At 33.5% G+C, this 20,283-nt stretch overlaps 2 protein-coding genes and 1 pseudogene across 2 annotated transcripts; 1 reads left to right on the top strand and 2 right to left on the bottom strand.

Moving 5' to 3' along the window:
- Window positions 1–1,473: 1,473 nt before the first annotated feature.
- Window positions 1,474–2,214, bottom strand: LOC111381727. The gene is made up of 2 exons (XM_023005537.1): window positions 1,821–2,214; window positions 1,474–1,741 (listed from the first exon to the last, which is right to left on the bottom strand). The coding sequence occupies exons 1-2, from the start codon at window positions 2,171–2,173 to the stop codon at window positions 1,708–1,710; spliced, it is 387 nt and encodes a 128-aa protein (XP_022861305.1). The 5' UTR covers window positions 2,174–2,214; the 3' UTR covers window positions 1,474–1,707.
- Window positions 2,215–2,678: 464 nt separating this feature from the next.
- On the top strand, window positions 2,679–4,705 carry LOC111381723 (60S ribosomal protein L34). Its single transcript, XM_023005534.1, has 4 exons — window positions 2,679–2,832; window positions 2,984–3,063; window positions 4,198–4,307; window positions 4,407–4,705. Exons 1-4 carry the CDS (start codon window positions 2,754–2,756, stop codon window positions 4,498–4,500), a joined length of 363 nt encoding a protein of 120 aa, XP_022861302.1. The 5' UTR covers window positions 2,679–2,753; the 3' UTR covers window positions 4,501–4,705.
- A 276-nt stretch (window positions 4,706–4,981) lies between these two features.
- Window positions 4,982–15,957, bottom strand: LOC111381709 (annotated as a pseudogene).
- Between the last annotated feature and the right edge of the window lie 4,326 nt (window positions 15,958–20,283).

A 20,283-nucleotide genomic window follows, 5' to 3' on the forward strand; every position in this document is an offset into this window, starting at 1 on the left:
CCTCCCTTGTTAGCGAGGCTTCAAATTCTTGGTACAAGATGTACATATATTATAACATCGTAGATTCAATGGATAATATATAATGTTGGCGAGTAAATTTATACATAGATCGACTCAAAAAAATGAACCACTTGGGTTCATGAAAACTTGCAATGAAGGGATGTGATGCTCAAAAGTTTTTTTTTTTTTTTTTCCTTCTAAAATTTCATCAACCAAGCATTTCATCACAATCAGGTTGTAACCCTCATCATAGCAAGTAATAATTTTAGTTAGGTTTTGATGACGAATTGGTACAGATAATTCAATTCCGTCTACAAAACGACCGTAACAAACAAGTTGATCATTTACTCATTCCCGATTTTTCTCCTCACTCAAGAACTAGATTACCATGGTATCAAGATCATATTCTGCAACATCACCAATAAACAAATTATGTCTTACTCTCAATAAATTTGCAATCGACATAAGATCATATTCAAAAATTTGAAAAACTACATTTAATCACGTGCAGAACTCTTAACCAACTTTTACTTGCAATAAAAACAAAAAACAAAAAAAAAAAAAAGACTTCCTTATTTCTATGAATTGAAAATTGAAAGTTAATATTCATTGTTGACAAAGGGTCATTAAGAATCATCGGTTGAGTTCTTGGCAAGCTCAGAGTGTGGAAGCACTACAAAGAAGTATATTGGCATAGGAAAATATGAATATTTTGAGATAAAGTCATCTTATTTTTTCTTAGATATAAGTATTAAAATTGATTTTTAAAATGTCATTTTACCATCTCTAACAATAAATTAAGGCATTAATTGCAGTGAGAAAACTTATGCCATATTCATGCTTGTTGATCTTAAAACTTCTTAGGCACATAATTTAACTGCAAAAATAAATTTTAAAAATTAAATTAAATTAAATAATCATCAGATTTCAGTGGAGACTAGGGACCCAGTGGCCCCCACTTCCCTCCGACTGTTCTAATGGCGTAGGCTGAGTTAAACTTAGCCCTTGTTTGGTACTCATTTTTTTCAAAAAGCATTTTTTCTTTCTTCTTTTCAACCACACATTCTTTATTAAAATAATATTATACGTAAATAAAATTTTTTTTCTTATTTTTCAATCACACACTTCCCATCAAGTTACTATTCTAAAATGCATTTTTACATAAAAATGTCTCTCAAACACATATTTAATGATTTTTACTTACAAATATTGTCGTATGTTATACAGTTTTCTCATCAAACTGCTAAGAACAATAATGTTAAATACGATGGTGAATGTCAATAAAGAAAACAAATTTGCAAAGTGTAGACTAAAATATTGAGCAATTAGTAGTAACTTGAGTAAAATTTAATCCGATTAATACGAGTTAACAGAAAACTAAAATTTGCATTAATTATAGAAATTTTCTTCTGCACTTTGGAGACACAAAGTTTAAGAAATCCTGAAATACTTATAAAGAAATTAAGGACGACATAAAATAAATATATGATCGTTAATCAATAAACAACTTATAGTGACAAACAGGACACGTGTAGCTTCTCACGAGCCATTCCCAAATACAGTTTGAGTGAAAAACATGAGAACATTGTAGCCTTGGGACATTCAATCCTACTTCAAATTCTTCATGGCATAACTTACAAATCCCACCCTCATCTTCGTCCTCATCCTCATCCTCATCCTCGTCACCGTCATACATCTCGTACTCCATTATCGCAATTTCCGATACGATCTCATTGAATCCCTGAGGCAAATACGCATCCAACATATCATCAGCGAACTCCAATGCCGACCAACTTCCACGAAAAATATAAGCAACATACTTCTTTATTGTGATAACTAATGCTTTCTTCTCATCCTTTCTAGCTATCTCGCGTGCATTCTGAATTATGGCATCAGCAACATCTTCTTTAAAGTCCTCAGGTCCATAACTTTCGAGTATTGCCAACAGACCTTGTTTTAAGTCGCCAAAATCGAAACAAATAAATCTTGATACCAATGGTTCTTCCTCTGCCTCAAAAACTTCTTCACCATCGCAATATGCATACAGTCCTATGGTTTGAAAATTGAACGTGATGGGAATATTCATGGTTGATGATGAAGATGGGTCATTATCGACAACAGGTTCTTCATCTATGGATGCATACCAACGCGCAAAGAACTTCATATACTCCATAGTCAAGATTTAGAAAAAGACAAGCAGAAATTATTAATCAAATTATGGGCAACACGATGAATTCCTTGTATACAGAATATGTATAAATAGGTTTTGAAGAGAAATAGGATTTCAGATTTTGAGTTCTTGATGAACTAGGAGTCCTCTTCTATCTAGACGAGAAGAAGTAGAATGGCACAAGAACATAATTAAAAGTTACCTTATTTTATTTTGGTTATAAGAATTAATTTTAATTTTTTTGATAACTTGAGTAGAATTTATTTTAATTAATATGTTCTAACAACATAATTTACTGTTAAATTATTCCTCTTCATATATTATAAACCGAGTTGTCAATTTTTTCACTATAGTTAGAACATTATTTTGCATTCTAAGAGTATAGAATTATATATAATATTAAAAAAATCCATCAAAAAACCTTTTCTGACAAATATTTCAATATTTATAGCATTTTCTAAACAGTTCAAGCGCACGATCTAGGGCGACGAGAATATCAGCCTCTTCAAAACCTACTTTGTTCGGCCCAAAAGCACAGAGCCATCTCCAGAACCCGGTCACCAGACAACCGAGAAAGCGGAAAATGGTTCAGAGGCTCACATACAGGAAACGGCACAGCTATGCCACTAAATCTAACCAACATCGGATCGTCAAAACCCCCGGTAAAAACTCTTTTTAATAGCTGGTGTTATTTATTTATCTATATTGGGTTTTTGAAATATTTTTTGGTTGTCGTTTAATTTTTCTAATAAATTTGTTTCAGTGGTGATTTTATGTGGATCTGCTTAATTGTGATTTTCTGTGTTGAATTAGGAGGGAAGCTAGTGTACCAGAGCACTAAAAAGAGGGCTAGTGGCCCTAAATGCCCTGTTACTGGCAAGAGAATCCAAGGGGTATGGCTTTTTAGTTGCCGTTTGTGTTCAAATGTGATTAGTGAAAATTGAAACGACAGTTTTTCCTGATTACGTTTGGAACTTATGCATTGATTTTGTGCTTAAAAACTCTTTCTCGGAGGGCAATTGATTATTTTATTCTTGTCTACCCAACCACCATTGGCATGTTTAAATTGTATGAAACTCTAATGTCAATCAAGTTATTTGGTAATTTTAGATAGATTGAGCTCCTAATGTAATAACAAATATGAAAGATGGTAAGTTCAGAATGGAAGCAATCTATACTCTTGATCCATAAAAAAATCATCTGCCGACAATATGAAACTTGAAACCCGGGTTGGACGATATTTTTGACAAATCATCTAGCAAATTATTGGATTATATTTTTAGGGATATGAAACCTATTAGAGATCGCCTCAGTTAAGTTACTTGTTTAATTCATGGTGTTAGTTGTTTGCCACTGGTGTGGGTTTGGGTGCTTCTTTCAGAGGTTAACAGTGTGTGCTTGCCCCCCCAGGGGGGGGGGGGGGGGGGGGGAAAACCCAAAAATTTTTTCCATTTTTCCCCCTTTCACGGGGATGAAGACCAATAATTTTTTCCATTTTTCCCCTCTTGACAGGCATTTTTTTTTCTTTTTTTTAATCCTTTTAGGAATCTTTTCTTTATTTCAAAGTAAGGTATAACTGCCATTAAATATAAAATTTACTTTTTTAACCGTTGAGTAGATAGTGTCTGTCCCCTAAGGATCTCAAGTCACAGTGTTAAATAGGTTATTCTTAAGCTCACTTTTGAAGGTTGGGGATCTATATCCACAATCGTGAAAAGGTTTGGAGCCCAGTCCCAATTTTCCTTAAATCAAACTAGAATAGGCACTATTTGATGTGGAAGCAAGAAGTGATCGGTACATGATGTTGCACGGTATTTTATATTTATAATATAAAAGGGCTAGAGCTAACATAACTCCTTAATGGCTTTTAACTTTTGTGCTAAGAACTCAAATATATCTCTTTTTAGTTAACTGAACGTGGCATGGCATTACTTATTTCTTTTAAGATTAAAGTATTTGAATGAGTAGATTCCTGCCTTGTGAATAAAAAACAACCAAAAACATTTTTTCTACTTTCATATTTGCAGATACCTCACTTGAGACCTGCTGAGTACAAGAGGTCTAGATTGTCCAGAAATCGAAGGACTGTGAACCGTGCATATGGTGGAGTGTTGTCTGGTGGTGCTGTAAGGGAAAGGTAGGTTTCATTATTCAGGCGAGTTTTGCCATTTACTCAAATACATTGTATGGATTGTTTCTTCATCTTTTTGGACATTCTTTTTGTTTGGTTTTATAGGATTATTAGAGCTTTCTTGGTGGAAGAGCAAAAAATTGTGAAGAAGGTTTTGAAGATACAGAAGGCCAAGGAAAAGCTGGCTACTAAGAGCTGAGGGCTGAGATAATTTTGTTTCTTTTGGATACGGACTAGTCGAGGAATTAATGAAATTTACTTTCTGATTTTCGAGCTAGATATCTTTATTTTCATGGAATTCTTTGGGATGTGGCTTTTTGTTTTCCGTGTTCTGTCCTGGGAGTTTTGGTTCTCCAGCAATTTTTGACAAATTTGAAATTCAATTTGGATTTGCATTGATACAAGTCTTGAGAGTATTGAATTAAGGAAAATTGCAGTTGCAGTCGCAGTTGCAGTCCCTAACCTTTTTACTTTTTACAGATTTTACTCTAACCTTTACTTTGTACCAATCACTGTTCCAAATCTTTTAAAAAATGGCATCTCTTTCATCTTGAATCAAAGATGAAAGAGATGCGAAATAAGATTTTGTTATGTCACATAAGAAATAAATTATTTGTTTTCACATTTTATGAACTTCATTTTATCGTTGATGGATCCAAAGTAATATTTCAGCAGCATTTTTAGCTATTTTTATCCCTGTGCATAAACTTGTGGGCATCAACAATACCGAGAACAAAGAGCTGAGGAAATTCTCCTGGAGTGATTTGTGCAACTGCAAACAATGCAGCAGTAGTGAGAACAGCAGCAAGTGGCGAAGGCACCCTCCATGCACGAGCATTTACGCAGCTTCAATTAAAGGATCAAAAAACTGCAAATTCCAAGGTGGGGAATTTTCCTCCATGAATTATTTAAAATTGCAAAAAGAATAAGCTCATTCATATTTGTCAAGTTAGAGGAATGGAATGTTACAATCTTATTCGAGCCATTTAATTTTTCTTTCAATTTTGACTTTGCACGTTTGATCGCTTGGAAGGGACAAAAGAAAGATCTAAACATTAATCTAATTTGGAACCAGTATGGAATTGAGCAAAAGGAAATTTAGTCATTAAAACAAAGTAACCATTTTTAGCCTTCTTGATTGGTCATCGAACTGCAGAACGAGGTGCTAGAGCATCCAACTATGCCTAAAAACGAGGTGTTAGAGCATGTTTGGCTATGCTTAAAATGAAGTAAAAGGTCCAAGTAGGCTTGAGTAACTTACCTTTTTCTAAGTAAGAGAAAGGTGGAATTGTATACAAGACTCTAGACATCGTTTTCTAAATCCTGGATGCTTGTGCTTTTAATTCGCAGTTACATGCATCTAACTTGTATTATCTATATAACTAATTAAGATGACGAATTTCAATTTAACTATACGCCACTTGGATGCTTTACACTTTTTCAATTCCTTAAAAATAAACATACGACCTGGATTTATGATTGCATAACCCTCTGAACAGAGTCTCCTCAAGAATAGGTGCTAGGGCACCTGTGATGCCCAGCAAGCAGGCCATGCTACATTTAAAATGTAAAGAATTAGTCACTCTTCTATTCAAAATTACACAATGGTTAAAGAAACTATGTTCGTATATACATATGAAAATTTGAAGCCTTTTGTCAGAATTACCTGATACTTGAAGATCCAATCAATGGAAGCAAGAGGACAATAGCATCAGTCTGAATCGAATTAGGAGATTATTAACACAATAATTAGGAAGACCAAAATGCTGTGCATGTATCAAGAATCGCCGGTGAAATTGAGTAGCATTTTAATGTCATTTCTTTTTTTTTTGATAAGATGGAAAACAAAATAAAAATAAGCACGACAATAAGTTAGGTTACATAAGACGTTAACAACTTGCTCGAAACAGCTATTTCAAATGAATTCAGCCCGAGCAAATGAATTACATTATTCATTTAAGCTAGTTGAATATAAAGAAACTCCATCAAAGCACTTATAATTAACTTTGCCATGTTAAGAGAAGCTAGATGCTGCATAATCCAGGCACTTAAGAAGCAATATTCTCTTATTTTTCTCCTTTTTCTGGGGGTAAATTTTTTACGTTAATAAATAGGCACGAAAAAGCATTAGCAGAAATAGATATTAAATCCTACAGTTTTGCTACTTTAACCAACAAGGTGAGATTCTAGGTGACCGAATTGCCACTTGGCAATTCTGTGTCGGTTGGTGGAAAAACTATTTTTTCACCAACCAATTGTGATTTGTCATTTTGCAATTCAGTCACTCAAGGAGTCATCCTGAATGTTACCATAGCAAAACTCTAAATCCTAACCTCTCGCTGTGGCGTTTCACCATTGACAAAAGATATCACACCATCTACCAGGACAATAGCACCTAGAGCTCCACCTAGACCAATCCCAGCCCCTAACAACCACCCTTTCTGAAGATTGAAAGGTTCCCTCAAATCTGAGACACAAATTGATTATACATGTGATGTCAGATTCTCTCTCGGCTGTTAGATAAGGAAATTAAACAAAGTAAAGGTATATAATGAGGTCCTGGACCAGAAAAGGCCTGAGGAATCATCTATCCATTACCAAACAATAGCTCTTGTAAACTTGATTCAATAATCATGTTCATTACCATATCGATAAATGTCTTTAGGAAGTGGAGAGAATGACTGTGTGATAGATAAAACTCTAAGCGTCACTGCAGTTGCAATGCTACAAGACAATTGTAAAACGTGCTTACATGCTTATAATCGAGTTTCAAGTAGTAATACTTACTTGAAATCACAAAATCGAGGTTGAATTATTTTGCCTTCAAATCTCCAAAATCTGTATTTTCTTGTACTCCAATGGTCCAAATCTCGATCATAATGGAAGGGAATTATTATCCACAATCTAAGTGTCATTTCTTGTGAGACTTCATGCCAAAAATGTGGTTCTAGGGGCTTTTCAATTTTGGTGTAAATTTACCTACGAATTTTCACCACATTTTTCATACCACCTTGTTTCTTTTTCCACAACTTCTATCTAGAAGTTTCAAGTGGTTATTTGGGAGTTATATGTTTGAATTCTAAATTCAAACCACTCCCTCCAACCCTTATAAAATTCTGCTGGTTGGGTCACCCCACATTGGCGATCCATTATACGTATTTTTCAACATCTCCCATTCGCACATGATGGGGTTAATTCGAACAACAAGTGACAACAAATGTCACACCTTATATCTTTCTTAAGATCTATCTCACAAAGATTCATACGGCAAATAGATCGTGCGACCAACGAGTAATATTAGAGCTCACGATACTATAAACCTATTAGGGATATATAGTAGCTCTACTAGAGGAGGAAGATCACATCTCGCTATACCCCAAACTCATTTTCGAACATTAATTCAAGTATTTCCGATCCCTCGAGTATTTGTGGAACATACTTGAACCTCGCATTATATCATTGTATTCACAATCGCATTTTATACCCAAAAAGATAAACACAATTGTTCGGCCGGTGAATACAAATATAAATGTTGGTCAAAATAGTTTTCTTTCCTACTTGAATCCTTCGATTTTAAATCAACTGCTTTCCTAGAATGTCCCATCAAACCGAATCAATCATAGTCATTGGCAATATACTAAACTAGCAACACTGAAATAAAACCTCAAGAAACAATCAAAAGCCATAAATGTATATATGAGGTTACATAAACCTCAAGGTCTCACACAATGAGGAAGTAGGGATCCATTCACTCATTTACCCAATATTGGTCGTAAAAGTACACACGGTATGAAACATATGCTACGATATTTTCTCCCTTTCTTAGGGCGTATGTCTAATCTTGCAAATTAAATACATCGTACAAATCATAGTTCAGATATTCCTCGATATCTAACTTGAGTTCTCCTTATATTCATTCTTCCAAGCATTCTCAAATCGAGAACTCGATTCGGCTACTATATGGGTTTAATGGATTACAAAATCAATTTCGATTACTTGTTGTAATCTCATCTTAATACCTTATCAAGGCAATTGGATCATGTACACAACACAATCACTATCAAGACGACAGGATCTGTACACAATATGATCACTTTTTCTCATCTCAGCATATCTCAAAATGTCTGAGGCGATTGCTCGTGTGAGTGATCAAATCTCAACCTGTTCGACATACTTTATACATGCATACAAATCATTTATCTCATAATCTCAACATTAGATTACACATGAACTCAAAATTATTCATCTATGGGCACATAAAACTCAATTAAGAGTTTGTATGATACACTAAGTATCATATTCTACGAAATTCTAGAGATTCTATATTATCAACAAATATATTTCTAGACATCTTCAAAGTATGATGATTACATATCATCATTTACGTAGATATATCATAAAGACATTTTCTTTGCTAATGTCTCTCACAGAATTACCATTAATTGTTTGGTTTTATCTTGATACTTGAGATCTTAACATATAAGATAGTTGCGTAACTATCATGGATCTCATATTCCCAACCAGTATCATTAGATGCTCAATACATCCATACCAAATAATTTGTTTAGCTGCCAAGATATACATTACAATATATGCTTCTTGCTATTCTATATAGCAAAAGCGCACAAGTCAAAAAATTAATTATGCTCGACTAACTCTCATTCTTAGTCAACAATTATATATCTATTCCAATCACAAGTTATTCGTTTGACAACGAAATAGAATAACTGACAGCAGCACCCTTCAAGTATCACAATACTTTTTCTAAAGATAATATTGATACCTACTGATTAGATCTATGGCATAACCTATGTTAGGGCAAGTATACATCATAGTATACTTCTATCTCCTAACTCTTAATCCTACTAGATATAGTTCTCTGGATATTTCTTTGTGTATTTATATAGTTTTTGGACATTTATGAAGACTTATATGGTCACAATTGCAATTCCACATGAGTATTTATAGTATAAAACTCTTATGATAGAACAAGAACATAGGAAAAGTATTCTTAGCACAAATCATACAATTTTCTAAACTCATGTCTTTTGTCTCAAAAATTGACGACAGTCATTTCAAAATGGTCTCTACACACTCCTTATCATGCTGAGCCAATCTAATGTCATCAATATCAATATTAGAATTACAACCTACCATCGGACCTTTTATACAAATACAGCAATTTTCATCCATATGACAAGATTTAACCCTATTAAAAATTCAAGTACGACTGTCGAGATGACTGTATTTGGCAATGCGCGAAAAAACTGTAAAGTTACCACTATACAAAAAAAGCCTTTAACATGAAATCTAAAAGTCGATTCATGTTGATATCTTTAATTATTTCTCAATTGAAAATAAAAATACAGTCTCTAGGTCGATTTGGTGTAACTCTAAATTTAAACATACCATCACAGCTAGCATTGATGTACAGAAGCGAATCCCATCGTTATGAAAAAATTTATCCAACTCAATACACTCATATTGAGTATAACCTTTAAAAAATGAGCTTTATCTATCAGAAACTCATTAGTCTTCCACTTAACTTTCAAGAACCTGAATGTTCTCGGTAAACATAATGTCCGAATAGAACTTTCACCATATCCCAGATTAGGTTGAAATTCTATACTCCATATATATACTTCCATCACTTTTCTCAAAATTTCTCTTCTGATTTTCTGAACTAGCTCTTAGATCCAACTTGGAACCAAAAATCATTACAATTAGACAGTTCTTAAATGGCTTCCACTTGGATAAATAAGTCCAACTCGGAAATAGATTACTTACACTTGAATCAGAAGTTTGAATCATCTCTTACATATTCAAAACTGATTCATCAATACATATAATATCAATTTCAACGATGTTCTCCAATCTTTTTCTCCCTTATTGGGAAAAATGTCAAATGTCATATCTTATGACTCGATATCCATCAAAAAATTTCACTTAAGTACCTTTTTGGACTACATGTATGTTATTGAGACACATCTTGTTCTCAACAGACTCATGTTCCCATACTCGTTATCGAGAACATATATAGTCAATTAAGAGTCCATGATAACCCACATTCGATTATTTACGTGTCCAAAACTTATATATTTTGAAGTTACCAACATTGATAGAACTCTATTAACCAATACGTTATAGTTAGCCAACGCTCTTTTTAAAAGCAAATACGTAAGTTGTACTACATATCTTGAACTTCATATTTTGAACCTCATCAGTCATCATATTCAGCAATATTTCATTCTTTCAATCCAATACACCATATAATTATTGGATATTAAAGAATAGTCAATCCAATAAGTGTTCCTTTCATTACATAGATCATTTATATCTCGTGATAGAGATTCACGCTGTCAAACAGTTCTTAAAATCTTTACTTCTATTATCTGATTTTTCTACTCGACTTCTTAAAAGTCTAAATCAATACAATATCTTCAACTTAAGAAAATCGATCTCATAACTGAAGTGCATGAATCCATCTATAAATATAATGAAAAGTAAAGTTTCATCTCTAACTCTCTTGATCACGGTCCACAAAGAAATTTGGATGGATTTATTCTATGGAAATTCAGCTCTTATAACTTTGAATGGTTTTCTCAACTCAAATCCTCAAAGCATTGCACAAATATCCAGAATCATAATAAACATCACCACTGTGAGTACGAACAGAAATATCACATACAAGTTCATGTAAGAGACCTCTCTTAGAAGAACAATAATTGAGATTAAATTTAGTGGAGTCTTTGATACTATCTCAATATCAAGTAGGAGGTCAATTTATCCACTTTGCAACACTAAGTTGTAGTACCAGTCATATAAACCTCTACTCCATCTTCACTATTTGTACATATCTATTTCGTATCAAGTCAAATACTCAACAATAGACTAATATACTTCTTGATCTCATATGAAGTGGGTTTCTAACCCTTGAATCCATTATCTACACAAGATAAGATCCAATTTGTATAATGTTGATACGTAAAAAAACACTAAAATGAATATATTCAAGTGCAATATCCTTTAACTTAACCACTTTCGAGCTAAGAGATTCAAACCATATAGTTGAAGCACTTAAACTTTTATAACATTGATCATCTATCAAAACTACTTTCATTCACTTACTATCTGAAGTTCTTCTTGGTCCCTTTATCAGTCTCCCATATCCATCTCGCATTTGTTCTAGCTCATTCGATACTTAAGATTTAAAGTCTTATACAATTTAGAACATTGCTACACAAGCATGTCCTTGAAACTTAGCAACATCAAGTCACATGTCTTTTAACTCACATAGCAGGTAGTGTCAATAAAAAATTGACACTTCTATTTGTAAGTCACGATGACTTTCAAAATTTCATATATTAAGAAGAGACTAGTTTGAACTTACTACTCATTTAAAAATAATGTGACCAAAGAAAATGTTAACACTATGCTAACCACCAAGTCACATTTGAGAAAATGATTATTTATAACAAAACTTAACAATGTTAAATGCTTGAGTACTAAAATTCACATTTTTTCCATACTCGACAAAGTTGTGATCTTTATTCTCTAGAGTAGTATAACCTACATAAGATCTTCTATTACGTTATTAATGTTCTCTAAAGCATCATGTCCTTCTAGTACATTTAAAATCTTATCATGCCAAATCTTATCGTATTTAGTTTATCACCTTTATTAAGGTTAACTTCTATAAATTTTGATGTCATGATTTATAAGATTTTTAGAGACATGTTATTCTTAATCAATGCCCATTTATGCACATATTTAATTTTGCATTAACGCAAATTAACATCTATGATTGTTCAACGTTAGGTACAGAGTCGAAAATTCACTATGTTCCCAATCATCGTCCGCAATCCTATTGCTTCACTATCATAAGCTTAATTTAATAATGCAAAATTCCATGGGTTCTAAGTGAGAATTGCATTAATTCTTCCAATTTCAGAACCTCCACTCAGTTGGTGAATCAGATAATTCTTGGTGAGATTTTTTCTAAATCTTCCAATCATCGAAATATTACTCAACTGACAATCAATAGGTCTAAGTAAAATTCTCACTAATTCAACGGATCTTAGCATTTATAACAATACATGAGTTAATGGATATCATGCATTTTCATAAATATGCACATTTATCTAATAATGTAATTTCATAATGTGCAATTATGACATATCATGATTATCAACCACGCTTTAATATCAGTTGCAACACAATCCCAACAAAAGGGAAGTGATATCACAATTTTCATATTCTGCTTATCATCGAAAATGTCCCCAAAAATATTCACATATTCCACTAGGTTATGTTTCAGATCCATGTATTTTTTTAATTATAGTAAGCATATAGCTTTTTAACAAGTTCTATAACCCTTGTTTCTCTGGCATTCCCACTAAGGATGCTATCAACGTGCATAGATGCAATAATATATACACAAAATTTGAAACAAGTCACAATGGATCACATAATCTAATCAAGACCCACACAACTCATGAACGTATACAAAATGTGGTATTTTAAATACATTCGGAGTATTTTTTATTTCAAAAAAAATGAAACACTTAAAAAAAATAACTCCCACTGGGCAAATACCACTTAACAAATATTCTTGACCTGTATAAAAAAATTTCAGAATTTAATTGAGTCCAAAAATTTTTTTGATCACCTGAAAATTAATTTTAATTGAACACAAAATCAAGAATATTTGAAGGACCAATTTTGTAATTTTCAGAATTGAATTCGGGTCCGCATGCATCCTCGTATGCATGACCAATTTATAATCTTTTAAATTGAATATTAAATAATCAATTTCCGAAAGAAAATAATTTTGGGACCAATATATAACTTTTCAAATTGGTATTGGAATAAACAACTTCAAAAAATAGTTTTGGGACCAACATGTAAATTTTCAAATTGCATTTGAAAACATTCAAAAGTATGGTGACTAACATGCAATTTCTCAAATTGCATTGAGAATAATCAACATTCAAAAAATGTGGGGACCAACATGCAATTTCTCAAAATGCATTTGAAAAGATTCAATAGTGTGGGGACTAACATGAAATATCTCAAATTGCATCTACCATAATTGAGGGATTAACATGCAATTTTCAAATTTTGAACCCTACTCCACTGCAACAGTTTTAGTTTTTTTTTTTTTTTTTTGGTTACTGTTCATCATTCCTAAAAACTGCAGATTTTTCAGATTTCTGTCAAAATTTCGAAAGGTCATAACTTCTTTAATTTAAGGCCAAAATTTATGCTCTTTATATCGTTGGAAAGGTCTCAAGAAGATCTATCTATCCATAAAAAATAGGTAGCGTGAAACTTAACGTGCAAGAAATTATCATGCGATGAAGTTTCGATTTTCTTAACTAGGGTTTGATTTTTCTCCCAAAATACAAGGCCAAATAACATGAAATTTTCCAGATATGTTCTACACAATATCATGAACATACAGTATAATTTTCATGAATTAATATGAAGTACATGAAAAGTCGCCATTAACGACATTAAATCTTTAAAAGAAAATTGAAATTCATGCATTTCAATCACTCTAGGACATTTTCAGCATGTGTTTAAGTAAGAAAACAACCTATTTAGGCTCTGATATCAATGTAAAATGTGCTTGCATGTTTATAACCGAGTTTTAAGTAGTGATACTTACTTGAAATCACAAAATCGATGTTGAATTGTTTTGTCTTCAAATCTCCAAAATCTGCATTTTCCTGTACTCCAATGGTCCAAATCCTGATCATAATGGAAGGGGATTATTATCTACTATCTAAGTGTCATTTCTTGTGAAACTTCATGCCAAAAATGTGGTTCTAGGGGCTTTTCAATTTTGGTGTAAATTTACTTACGAATTTTCACCATATTTTTCATACCACCTTGTTCCTTTTTCCACAACTTCTATCTCGAAGTTTCAAGTGGTTATTTGGGAGTTATACGTTTGAATTCTAAATTCAAACCACTCCTTCCAACCCTTATAAAATCATGCGGGTCGGGTCACCCCACATGGACGACCCATTTTCCGTATTTTCCAACAACAATAGAGTAGATAAAATTTGATGCGGGAGTGCAAATTAAAATAACAACTTATTAAAGAAAAGAAAGAAATGGAAGTTGAAGTTAAAAACTTTTCATACAATTGATCCACAAAAAAAATTTCTGCTTTTCCATCCATACTTAATTCTTAAAATTGAAGTCCGGTATATGGTATTGCTGATGCCTTTATCAGTCCTGTCAAAACAAAACTAACTAAGAAATAATCAGTTTTCCATTGATGTCAATACTCCGTTCCTAATTACTCCTTTCCTAATCTTAAGAAAGACGTCAACAACTAAAGCTACACTCCATTAATTAAAGATTGGTAACTGAGAATATTCTATTTAAATTACAAGAAAAGAACGAATCTACAGCTCTAATCATGTATAAGTCAAACTAGTGATGGAAATCCACCTCAATCCGCATGAAAATGGTGTCAAAGAAATTGTTTGCCAATTCCAAAGCACACCCCAACATTTCAATTTTAGCCAATTTAGTCTGGGTTCCTGTAGAAACACCATTGGAGTTATCTAATTCAGTTCTTAACCCTATTAGATTTAATTATTATACAAAATGACAGAAACACTAACACCTTATTAAGAACCCTTTTATCAAATATTTTTAGCCTTTCTTTAGAAACTCATTTCTATTTTTCTTTCTTCCGATGAACATAGAACCCAATTTAAGACTGCTTATATTTCCAGCAAAAAAGTTAAATTTTCTTAAACAGCTCCCATATTATTAGTACTACTTCTTTTCCTCCTATTGAAAACTCTTTTTCCTTTACTGATAGATAAAGATCAATACAAAGCTAAAAGACCTTTATTTGTGGAGGGTTTGTGGGGAGAACCACATGCGAGAAAATGTAATAAAAAGACAAAATTTTCGCACGACGAGGTGGGGTTGGGGGGAGGGAAGAAAAGGTGTAGTTTCTAACGGGTAAAAGCACAAGGATTATGCTCACACTCGTCACATGGAGGGGACGTGGACCCCCTCCATGTGAGAGGGGTGTAAAGTGTTACACCCTGCGCACACTACCTTAGCTCGCGTCGAAGTACGCACGAAATAGGCGCTTTCAAATACCGTATATCCGAGGTACAGTTCAAGGCGTCGCTTCCGAAGTGCATGGACCCTATCCGAGGTACGGTTTGAGACGTCGCTTCCGAAGTGCTTGGGCTGAGCTAAGTGACTGAGGCGTGGCCTTGCGGAGAAGAACAGAAGCACCTCTCTGCCACCAATTTCAGAGATCTTCTGACCAAGATGATCTTTATTTCTTGAGGAATGATTGATGTGATATTTCTACCATATGTCAACTTAGAATCAGCATAATTAATTGCCCGCCCATCTAGGAAGCGATTAATGGATGTCTACGCGCAGACGAATTGCACTGTCATATGATTACAGGTGTCACATTTAGCGGTGCTCTTTGCCTATAAATACCAAGGGTTTGGCCAAGAATACGAAGAGCATTCCATTGCCAAGTAAATATATTTTCTCCTCCCGCCTTGGGTATTGCACATCCCGGCAACACTACTGTCACCACCATCGACTGACTTAATCGTCGAAGTGTATGTGGCCGCACACTATCACCATTGGTACAGGCCATATACCTCTCACCGTTTGTTATTGCGCGCAGAGAGGGACACGTGAAATAGCTCACCGTTGGTCACGTGAAGGGACCAACTCGCAGGGTGGGCCGAGCTGAGTTGATTGAAGCGTGGCCTTGCGGAGAAGAATAGAGCACCTTTCCGTCGCCAATTTCGAAGATCTTCTGACCAAGATGATCTTTATATCTTGAGGAATGATTATTGTGACATTTCTATCATATGTCAACTCAGAATCAGCTGAATTAATTATCCACCTACTTAGAAAGCGACTAATGGATGCCTATGCGCAGACGCCTAGCACCTTAGATGATTACACGTGTCACGCATCTAGCAATGCTCTTTACTTATAAATGCCAAGGGTTTGGCCAAGAATAAGAAGAGCATTACATTGCCAAGTAAATATATTTTCTCCTCTCCCTTTGAGTATCACACATTCCGGAACCACCGTCGTCGCCACCATCGACTGACTTGATCGTCAGAGTATACGCCTGACCATTTGTTATTACATACAGTGAAGGACACGTGGAATAGCTTACCGTTGGCCACATGGAGGGACCAATTCGTAGGGTCAACGTAAAGCATTGTGTACATAGGACGTATGCATGTAGCATAACTCAAGGCACAAAGCTTACTTTTTTTTTATCATATTATTGATGAGAATCGTTCTCATAAAAGCAAAAGGTATAGAATCCTACGGTGGGTACAACTTAAAGCTTGAGAGCAGGGATTAATGGCGAAAATGGGAAGATTTAAAGTATTTGATATGGGGTTTTATAGTATGTGAATAGCATTTGAGCGAAAGAGAGATAGAATTGAAATCGAGAATGGAACAATTGATGTGTATACCATTGTAACTAGTTTGAATTTTTTTGCAGGTTTGAAAAGGACGTATTAGTGTAATAATCATTGCTCATCCAACATTACTCTACATAAACAATAAAAGATAACCTCAATCTATCCAATTGCTTATCTATTCAACACTGAATAATACTATTTAGCCCAATTGAAATTGCAACCCAGACAAGGTGATGCTAATGTGACATTAATTGATAGATATAATTAAATAACTTATTTTATTTAACTTATCATCTAGTGCCATATATACTGGGATTGCAATCCCAGTGGAAATAAATAACATTACTCTTCAACACTCATCTCATCTCCGTCACCTCAACTAACGGAATTTGCCACATGAAAGATGGAAATCCGACATGGCACATCACAGACCTTAAATCAGGCCAAATGGGCCAATTTTTACAACCACCACTCCTCCTCTTCCTTTTTCCCGTCCTCATGAATGGCCTAAATTCAATCTATTCTTCATTCTCGTCCTCTTCTACCTATTTTGGAGCATTCTCTTTTACCTTTTCAATATCTGTCCACATCATAATCCATCTCAATGAGACATATTGCATGGACAAGTTTATTTTCCAAAATATTAATGTAAAACTTCTAGATGAATTTTCTCGAATGCAACTGCATTTTAGGTTTGAGATTTGGATGAATTTTGTTGAATGCAACTACATTTTCATGAAATTTCCAATAAAAAAAGGTGTTTTCAACAAGTACAAGTTCTCCCACCTTGATAAACTCTTGACCATGGTGAATTTTGAGATGCCACATATTTTAATTCGAACTTCCAGGATAAAATTCAAGATTTTAGCTAGAATTTTGGGGGTAATTTTTAGATTTCTCCATGGATTTGGGAGCGAATTTTTGGGACGATTTTTAGGTTCTTCCTGGCTTTGATGGATTGAAAGTTGGTTTCCTTTTTTGGGGCAGAGGTTGAATGGGTGAAGGAGATGATGGTGGCATTGGTGGTGGGGAGGATGACATAGGGAAGAGCTAACGACAGTGGAGAGGAGGAGGAATGGTGGTTGTAACGTTAGTTTTCAGAAAATTGGCCATGTGGCCTGATTTCCATGTATGTAATGTGCCAACTCAAATTTTCATATGCCACAGTGGCACATTTCGTTAGTTGAGGGTGATGGACATGAGACGAGTGATGGATGGGAAAGCAATTGGATATATGGGTGAGCAATGGATTATATTTTATTGTTCAGTGAGCAACTAGTAATGTAAGGTAAAGTTTGGTGGGCATTGATTAAATATACTCGACGTATTCAAGCAAAAGAAACAAGCTTGGTGGTTGAAATTGTAAATGCAGGTTAATTGCTCTCTCTATCTTTGAACTGGAGAAAATACTTTTAGCATAGAACATTGATGAGATACAAATTTTGAAAATTTTCATTTTTTGTGTTCTTTTTAAAAAATATTTGTATAATTTCCTTTTCGTACTCGACATTCGAAAATGCCTAATTAGGGTGAAAGAGTTTATATGAGTGACTTTACTACTTTGAGATCGGAATTCCTTGTCCTCTAAGAACATTAGAGCTTGAGATTCACTTACTTTAAATACATATTTTTTAATTTACTTTATATTCAATCATTCAAAGAGTACAACAATCAATCAAAGGAATGCGAGCATTGGTAAATGAAGATTTTAAATTCTCGTCCTGTGTCCACTTGCTTCACGAAAATTCTTGAACATGAATGACAATAATTGCTCCAATCTCAATCAATTCTGTTGCCATCCTCGAAAATGAATGATAATAACTGCTTTGATCCCACTCAATCCTATTGTCATCCCTAATCATTTTCCTCTTTCATAACATGGTATTTATACATTTATTGCCAAAAGTGAGGTTTGGTCCAACTTGCATTTAATAGACCATGAAACGCGATTATGATAAAGGATTGGGATCAGAGCCCACTTCGCGGTTTTAAACTCAAAAAAGCAAATAAACATTTTAAAGTTTAGTTACAAGATCAATCTATAAGTTGAAATTTATATACTTGCAAGTCCAATTTACTTCTTTCTCAAAATCTAATGCATAAAATTTCATCACGGATTGACATCGACATTTTTTTTTTATTGGGTTAGGCAATTTTGTTAAGAAAACTCTAAAAAAATATATCTACAACCCACCATTTGATTGTTGTTGACTCACAGTAGGAGTCACTTGGTCCCCAATTGCCTTCCTCCAACGAATGGGGGTCCAATAGTATTTATTATTAGGGTAATTGGCGCAAAATATCCTTACCTTTCGAGGTTATTGTGAAAACGTCCCTACCTTTCATTTTTTGGCATTTTTGCCCTTATTTACCACCTTTCTTGCGCTGAAGGTCCTTTTCACTGTTTTTTGACGATTTTGCCCTCTATTCAAATAAAAGAAAAAGAATAGAATAGAAAACAAAAGAATTAATTGCAACTAATACCCTAAAATTTCAAAAAATTACAAATTAGTAATAAATATAGGAGTTAATAGCCCAATTGGTTACTAAACTTTGCCAAAGGTCCAAAAAGGTCATTGAACTTTTTTAAATACAAAAAGAAAAAAAAACCAAAAAAACCAACAAAAAAATTTGAAGAAACGGGCCCCACCAACAAAAAAAAGGACCAATAATAATAATAATAAAAATAAAATAAGGAATGTGAAAATGGAGGAAGGTGAAAAGTAAACAAAAAATTATTTTTTATTTTTTCAATCGTACATTTTTAATCAAAATTTATTGAAAATTTTATTTTTAGCAAAACTAATCTGTATTTTTTTTCTTTATTTTTAAAAATAAAATTTTCAATAAATTTTGATTAAAAATGTATGATTGAAAAAATAAAAAATAATTTTTGGTTTACTTTTCACCTTCCTCCATTTTCACATTCCTTATTTTATTTTTATTATTATTATTATTGGTCCTTTTTTTTGTTGGTGGGGCCCGTTTCTTTAATTTTTTTTGTTGGTTTTTTTGGTTTTTTTTTTCTTTTTGTATTTAAAAAAGTTCAATGACCTTTTTGGACCTTTGGCAAAGTTTAGTAACCATTTGGGCTATTAACTCCTATATTTATTACTAATTTGTAATTTTTTGAAATTTTGGGGTATTAGTTGCAATTAATTCTTTTATTTTCTATTCTATTCTTTTTCTTTTATTTGAATAGAGGGCAAAATCGTAAAAAAACAGTGAAAAGGACCTTCAGCGCAAGAAAGGTGGTAAATAAGGGCAAAAATGCCAAAAAATGAAAGGTAGTGACGTTTTCCACAATAACCTCGAACGGTAAGGATGTTTTGCGCCAATTACCCTTATTATTATTATTATTTTTAAAATTGGAGGTCCAATGCGACTTTATGTGTTGGCCCACTTCAAATAGGGATCCAACCCATCATTTATTGTCTTGCTCGATTTCCTATTTTGAATAAACGGTACGAGAAGGAGAACATAGAACACTCGAATCTTTATTTTATTGTATTTTATTTTTATATTTTTAA

This window comes from Olea europaea, unplaced genomic scaffold (genome assembly GCF_002742605.1).
Source record: "Olea europaea var. sylvestris unplaced genomic scaffold, O_europaea_v1 scaffold236, whole genome shotgun sequence".
In the NCBI taxonomy this organism is placed as follows: Eukaryota; Viridiplantae; Streptophyta; class Magnoliopsida; order Lamiales; family Oleaceae; genus Olea; species Olea europaea.

What these genes read in the sequence shown, in the direction of transcription:
- LOC111381727 (XM_023005537.1), bottom strand. Translation starts at nt 2,173, where the DNA reads ATGGAGTATATGAAGTTCTTTGCGCGTTGGTATGCATCCATAGATGAA. An exon ending in TTAGTTATCACAATAAAGAA is followed by an intron (nt 1,742 to 1,820) that starts GTATGTTGCTTA and finishes TATTTGCCTCAG; the next exon opens with GGATTCAATGAGATCGTATC.
- LOC111381723 (XM_023005534.1), top strand. Translation starts at nt 2,754, where the DNA reads ATGGTTCAGAGGCTCACATACAGGAAACGGCACAGCTATGCCACTAAA. An exon ending in TCGGATCGTCAAAACCCCCG is followed by an intron (nt 2,833 to 2,983) that starts GTAAAAACTCTT and finishes GTGTTGAATTAG; the next exon opens with GAGGGAAGCTAGTGTACCAG. An exon ending in CTGGCAAGAGAATCCAAGGG is followed by an intron (nt 3,064 to 4,197) that starts GTATGGCTTTTT and finishes TCATATTTGCAG; the next exon opens with ATACCTCACTTGAGACCTGC.